General features: G+C 45.6%; 1 protein-coding gene across 2 annotated transcripts; it reads right to left on the bottom strand.

Moving 5' to 3' along the window:
- Positions 1-485: 485 nt before the first annotated feature.
- On the bottom strand, positions 486-5,811 carry cyldb (cylindromatosis (turban tumor syndrome), b). 2 transcript variants are annotated; one of them, XM_029151776.3, is made up of 14 exons: positions 5,651-5,811; positions 4,934-5,362; positions 4,643-4,772; positions 4,068-4,306; positions 3,826-3,994; positions 3,310-3,442; positions 3,107-3,211; positions 2,764-2,843; positions 2,608-2,674; positions 2,393-2,525; positions 2,200-2,308; positions 1,952-2,070; positions 1,664-1,868; positions 486-1,431 (listed from the first exon to the last, which is right to left on the bottom strand). In XM_029151776.3, the coding sequence occupies exons 1-14, from the start codon at positions 5,654-5,656 to the stop codon at positions 1,229-1,231; spliced, it is 2,127 nt and encodes a 708-aa protein (XP_029007609.1). In that variant the 5' UTR covers positions 5,657-5,811; the 3' UTR covers positions 486-1,228. The 2 variants fall into 2 exon arrangements, with proteins under 2 accessions (XP_029007609.1, XP_029007610.1); XM_029151777.2 differs by having other exon boundaries at positions 5,522-5,661.
- Positions 5,812-5,923: the final 112 nt, after the last annotated feature.

Here is a 5,923-nt window from a genome sequence, read left to right as displayed (position 1 = left end):
AGCACAAGTGCGCATGCGCCTATATTTAAATGCTAGAGAGCACGGTAGCGCCTCCCCTTCCAAAACGTGGACTCTGTGGTTCCACGCTCTCCAGGCCCCCGTGGTCACACAAAGTAAAGTGCCTCAGGAGCACAAGTTACTTCTCGGTCCTCAGTGTTTATCTTGTTGTTACGTACTGGATTTATTAGGTACTATGTACACATTAAAACATAAATATATATAACAAATATAGGAATGTTATTACTTTTTGTATACATTACATATTCAGTCAGACAAAACTAACTTGAATATGAGGATGACCTCTACAGCAGCCTACAACATCATCCAGGCAGCTGCCTTTGACTTTAACTTTATATTATGTGATTATGATTCATGTTGCTGTTGTTCTCCTCGAATAGTGTTGCACATGTAGTGATTTCAGAAATGTCACAAACTAAAGCAGCGAGGCATGAAAGTGAAGTAATAAGTAAGGTGAAAGTCAAATATGTCCCCAAACAATAATTTAATTCGCATAGTAATAAAGATAATCTTCATTATTAAGTAAATATTCATTCTGTCATAACTGTTAGTTGATTTGCACATAACTTGCAATGTTCCTTCCACACCTTAATTGTGTAATATTCACTGGAGGAAAGATTTTTGCCTGAGTTGGAAACGGATTCCTCAAAGGAATTTTAAACATGAACTCAGCATTCAAGACAAACACAAGAGGGAATAACATTACTTTAAAGGAAGCTCAAAACCTCAAAGTTGCATTCACTGTCAAGATTAAGGAAGTCGTAGTTCAGATATTGAAAGCTGGTCATTTAAAAACATTACAAACTTTAATGTAGCTGACAAATTTACAACAAATGCAACTAAATGAGTAAATCTACTTGTATACAGTAACAAAATAACCTGTTAAACAAATAAAGTTACAAAGTTGGTATTCACAAACTGTATAAATAATCACTGTAAAAACAAAGACATTAAGTAGATCAAAAAGACTAATCTGGAGTATATTTATATTTTCATTGCTTAATCCCTCTACAGGTTCACATCAATGTAAATGTACAAATTTTGCACTATAATGTTGTTTTTCATAACAGTGCTTTGTTCGGGGATGTTAAAAGCATGTGTTTCCACTGTGTATTTGCAAGAACCATCACAGACTCTTGCTGATTAAGCACTGATGCAAGGTTATGGAGGCACTGTTGTGAGAACGCTGTGTCCTTGTCCTTTAATGCATTTACTCCTCATGGCTTGGCTTTGAACTTGGTGTGGCTGGGTTTTGGTATAAAAACATGTAGGAGTCACACAGCAGCCGCCGCACCAGTTCAGGCGCCTGAGAAGGGCTGGCCCTAGCAAGCTCCTCCTCTGGCTGAGCCAGGAAGATGCCGATCTCCGAACAAGCCTGGACCTCGGGAATGTTGTATCCGCTCTGATCATCACCTGAAAGAAAGAGAGGCCTTAAGATTTGACGTCAGCTCAAGAAGAGATAAAGTCACGAGCGTCAGAGCGCTTTCTTATCTCGTGCTGTGGAGACTGTATTAGCCTAAAATAATGTGGTCATAGGAAATCAGTTCATAAAAAAAAGGAGCAAACGTCAGTAAATTCCAAGTCAGAAATAACCCATTGTCCAGTAAATAAGTAGGTAAAACCATAAACCCTAAATCCATCTTACCACATCTGTCTGCCATGCTGTCAAAGAAGAGCCAGGAGTTCGGGTCTGGGCCATATTTGACATAGGCGACATAATGACTGGTTTGAATGCAGAGCACAGCAAAGAGCTGCATCACGTGCCTGGGCACAGGAGTGTCGCAGGGCACATCAGCAGGAACCTCGAGTGCTTTGGGGGAGTGACCCTGCCGCGATGGATGACTATGCACCTGAAAAATAAATAAAAACAGTAGAAGAATTTACACGATGACCTATGGAGCGATGGGAAGAGAAGGCAGGTAGAACGTCCTACCTGTGTGTTGCAGACAGAGCAGTACTGTTTGATCCGTCCTGGCTGTAGTTTGCGATCCGGTAGACAGTGAAAACACTCATACTGTGCCAGACACCCACAGACAAAGCATTCTCTTGGGGCTGTTGGCAAAACATAATCACACTTCAGCATGTTCAAGCACTTCATTAAAAAAAAAAAAAAAAAAAAAAAAAAAAAAGGGTTCTTTTCATCCATGTGGTTTAGGATTAGAATAAGCATCTGTTCCTTACAGTTGTGCAAGAGGTCTGTGATGTCCAACTCAGTGGAAGGTATGATGTGATTAAACATCTTATACTTGTTTCCAAACCTCGGCATCTGAACCATCAGACAGGACGGCACCTGAGGCAATAAAAGCATGACATAATCCAATTGCAAAGTTCCACCGTGTCTTTCTCCTCTTTGTAAAAACAGCACCTACTGTACCTCTTCAAACTTGAGGTCACTGGACAAGCAGGATGTGTCCAGCAGCTGTTGGACGGTGGGCACCTGTCCCATCTGCTCCTTCTCTACAATAATTTGGAAGGTGTAGGAACCCTGGGAGGTTTCCCCTCGTGATCTGAAAGGGAACAGAAGTTCCTAACTCCACTTAACACACGAAGAGGACAAGATATCTATTAGTAGACAACTCAGGACTGTACCTGAGCTTGAGCAGGGGCTCTATGCAAAGCACCTTCTGAAAGAGGACAGTGATGAACTCTTCTGGATCTAGATGCAGTTAAAAAAACTATTAATAATGATGATAATTAATTATTAAAATGAGGTTTTAACATATGATCCAAGATGGGTCTGCAAACCTTTTTCGTCCGTTTGAAAAGTGTTGCAGCCGAGCTCTTTACGGAAACTCGTCACGCTTTCAGCAGGCACAAACCCTTGCCTGCAATAAAAACATGGTGCTTATCAGTGACCAAACACAAGCACTCGCACAGAGGCAGAGTAATGACAATGACACACCCTTTTATGTAATCAAGCTCTAAAACTACATCTACTTCCACATGCCAGTGTTAACACGGCGTGGTAGTATTATTACGGTGTTAAACAGTTGAGATTATGTAAAATGTCGGAGTGCTCTTGTTTTGAAAAGCGGATGATAACGCAAGACATGAGCAGAGCAGGCCGTGGTGCAGACAGCGTCGATACCTGCGTAAACAGCTGACTATGCTCCTCAGACTGCAGGTTATGGGCTGCTCCGCTTCAGCAGGTCTCTGCCAGATGTTATCCAGGGTCACCGACGAGCTGAATAAACTGAAATGAGAATTCCACGCTGTTTAATCAACTCTCGCCTGAATCCAGCCAGGGCGTCAGTAGCTTCGCAGTCAGGAATGAGGGTGACCTGGTTTTACCTAAACAGCGTGGCATCGAGGTAGCAGGAGTTTACGTGACCCTGAATCCCCTTCATTCTTCCCACTAGCAGAGACAAGGCCTCTGACTCAGGGATGGGTGGAGCATATTCTGCCGAGTCATCAAACGAAGGGACTGAAGACAGGGAACAAACATGCGGTTTCACAGATAGTGACACACACGCATACACACACACACACACACACACACACACGTTATCCAACTGGACATTTCACACCGGTCGACAGATCTAATCTGCTTGCTCGAGAGCAGGAAGTTCACATGACTGTCACATAGTTTTCACTGATTAAACTAAAGGTATGCGAGATGACTCTGCAGTGAACTCTACTTTTTTCAAGGCTCTAATTTCAAATTTTTTTTAGCTGTCAGATAGGTAATACTGTATATCACCTATCAATCAGTGAGTGGTGGGTCTAATCGGAGCATGTTATATTAAAAAGAAATACCAGTAATAGGATGTATGATATTATTGGTATAAGAAGAGGCCTCGGACTAACCGGGAGGCGTGTCGGTGGACCTGCGAGTCTCCGGTCCCATGGAGGAGCAGGCAAACCTACTATCAGGGCTGCATTTGGTGACGGGAACGAACAAAGCCGTGTTCGCTTTGCACGTGAAGTATCTCTGGTTTCCGTACTTCCCGTCAGAACAGCCAGTCACTTCGTAGTCCTGATGAGATGAAAGAAGTGATTAAAGGGTTTTAAGACACCCGAGTTCCAAACGCTGAATACTCCACGCTCACCAACTCGATCCCAGCCCATTCTTCAGTCTTTCGTAGAGGGACCCCCAACCAACGGACCACACCGTACACGGTCACCCCCGAGCTGGACACCACCTCCACCATGGAGCCCACCTCCAGCGCCGCCGCGGCGGGGCCGCGCGCTCTCCTGGGCTCTTTGCCGTCCTTCACATGTCGCGGGTTCCCCGTAGGTCCAGCGCTGGGCATGGAGCTGATGCGCGTCACCGCTTTTTTGTTCAGAGCTGCACGGAGGGTGGAGATTAAAGAGGTCACATGACGTTGTTTCATAAAATCGACAGATTTCACTCGAACTGCTAATTAACAGGCCTAAACAGAAAGTATGTTAAGAAGTCCCAAAATGTCAGACGCGAGATGAGTCTTTTGTTCTGCCTTCCAAAGAGACAGAACCCGTCTGTCGAGTTGCAATTCCTCTGCAGTCACAGGTCAAGACTCTAACTAGGTTTCATCCTCTTGAGGATGTGCTGATTTTTTATATCCGTATTCAAAGAAAACTTTAAAAATACCAGATATGGACTCCGGAAGAAACGTGTACGCTGGAATATGACCACTTCACTTACCCCCGTACTGTCCGTTTTTCCAGTGCAGGCCCAAGGGAACCGAGGCGGACGGGACCACGCGGATGATGTCTGCGGCATTGAACATGGGCAGAGGAACAGGTTTCTTGGATGACAGTGTGTGATCGCTGTCCTACGAGGAAGAAAAAGTAGTTCAAAACAAGGAAACGGATGCACATGACAAATCACAAAAGACCTCTTTGTTAGACTTTATACCAGTTTGCATGTTTCAAATTTGACTTTAACGCACCTTGAGGGTCAAAGTAGAAAAGCCCAACCCACAGCTTCACCTACCACAAACTCCACCTCAAAGCCCAGCATGTGCAGCTCGTCGTCGCTCTCCTTCCTCCCGATCTGCATCAGGTTCTTGACCCTCCCGGGCTGCGGCCCCTTCTTGTGCTTCACCACCACCACGTCGTCCTGGGACAGGTCGCAGATGGCCTTGAACAGCGGGGCGTTGCACAGCAGCTCCAGGCGTTTGCTGGGGGTTGTCACGAAGAGCAGCAGCTGCGCCTGGTGCCGGGTCAGAGGGCACGTGTTCTCCGTGCGCACGATGCCCCTGCTCTTCGGCCGGCCGCCGTTGTACACCAGCCCCAGCAGCTCCCCGCTCGGCGTCTCGCCCTCCACGCGGCCGACGCATCCTCGGCAGAAGCCTTTCCTCGACCTCCCGCGAGTGACGATGAAGAACGCGTCTCCCTCCACAGCTTTGGCCTCCATTGAATCCTTCCATGTCCCACGAATCAGTGGAAGCGAATGCAGAACACATACATCGACACACCGTAAACACACTGAGACGCGCTGTAGCTCCAGCAACAACTGTTATTGAATTATTAAAAAGAAAGTTTTGTGATTTAAAAACGTGAAAAACACTTCATTACTCACGGCCTCTGTTAAATGCAGTCACTCCGCTATCGCGACATATTTGCTCGTTATACTTCATAAACTCCTAAACAAATCTCTGCTCTCGTCAACTCGCCTGTAAAAGTGACATAAACGCGTTTAAATAGGAACCTGCATGTGGCCGACGACTCCCACTTTCCAGCGCACACACTCTCCGCCCTCTCGACGACATTTCCGTAATAATCCGTGACTGTACGTTTGATAAGGACGAAGGGGAGGCGAGAAAACGACGCGTCGCCGCTTCAGCGTCAGCTGGAGCAAAATGCCTCAACGAGCCCAAAGCGTGTTTGGGTCGTGACCGGTCTCGACGTGGGTGCATTCACGGAAATACTGACTACAAAAGCCTTCGTTTTAAAGCCTGTAACACTGATTTATATGGGTTTT

The sequence above is a fragment of the Betta splendens genome, chromosome 5 (assembly GCF_900634795.4).
Source record: "Betta splendens chromosome 5, fBetSpl5.4, whole genome shotgun sequence".
In the NCBI taxonomy this organism is placed as follows: domain Eukaryota; kingdom Metazoa; phylum Chordata; class Actinopteri; order Anabantiformes; family Osphronemidae; genus Betta; species Betta splendens.
The sequence above is the reverse complement of the archived record's forward strand: the minus strand, read 5'-3'. Positions and strand labels throughout refer to the sequence as shown.

Excerpts from the sequence above, each read along its gene's own strand:
- cyldb (XM_029151776.3), bottom strand. Across the intron at positions 3,443-3,825 it reads GTCCACCGACACGCCTCCCG|TCCCTTCGTTTGATGACTCG; the intron begins GTTAGTCCGAGG and ends CCCTGTCTTCAG. Across the intron at positions 2,675-2,763 it reads TTTTCAAACGGACGAAAAAG|ATCCAGAAGAGTTCATCACT; the intron begins GTTTGCAGACCC and ends AACTGCATCTAG.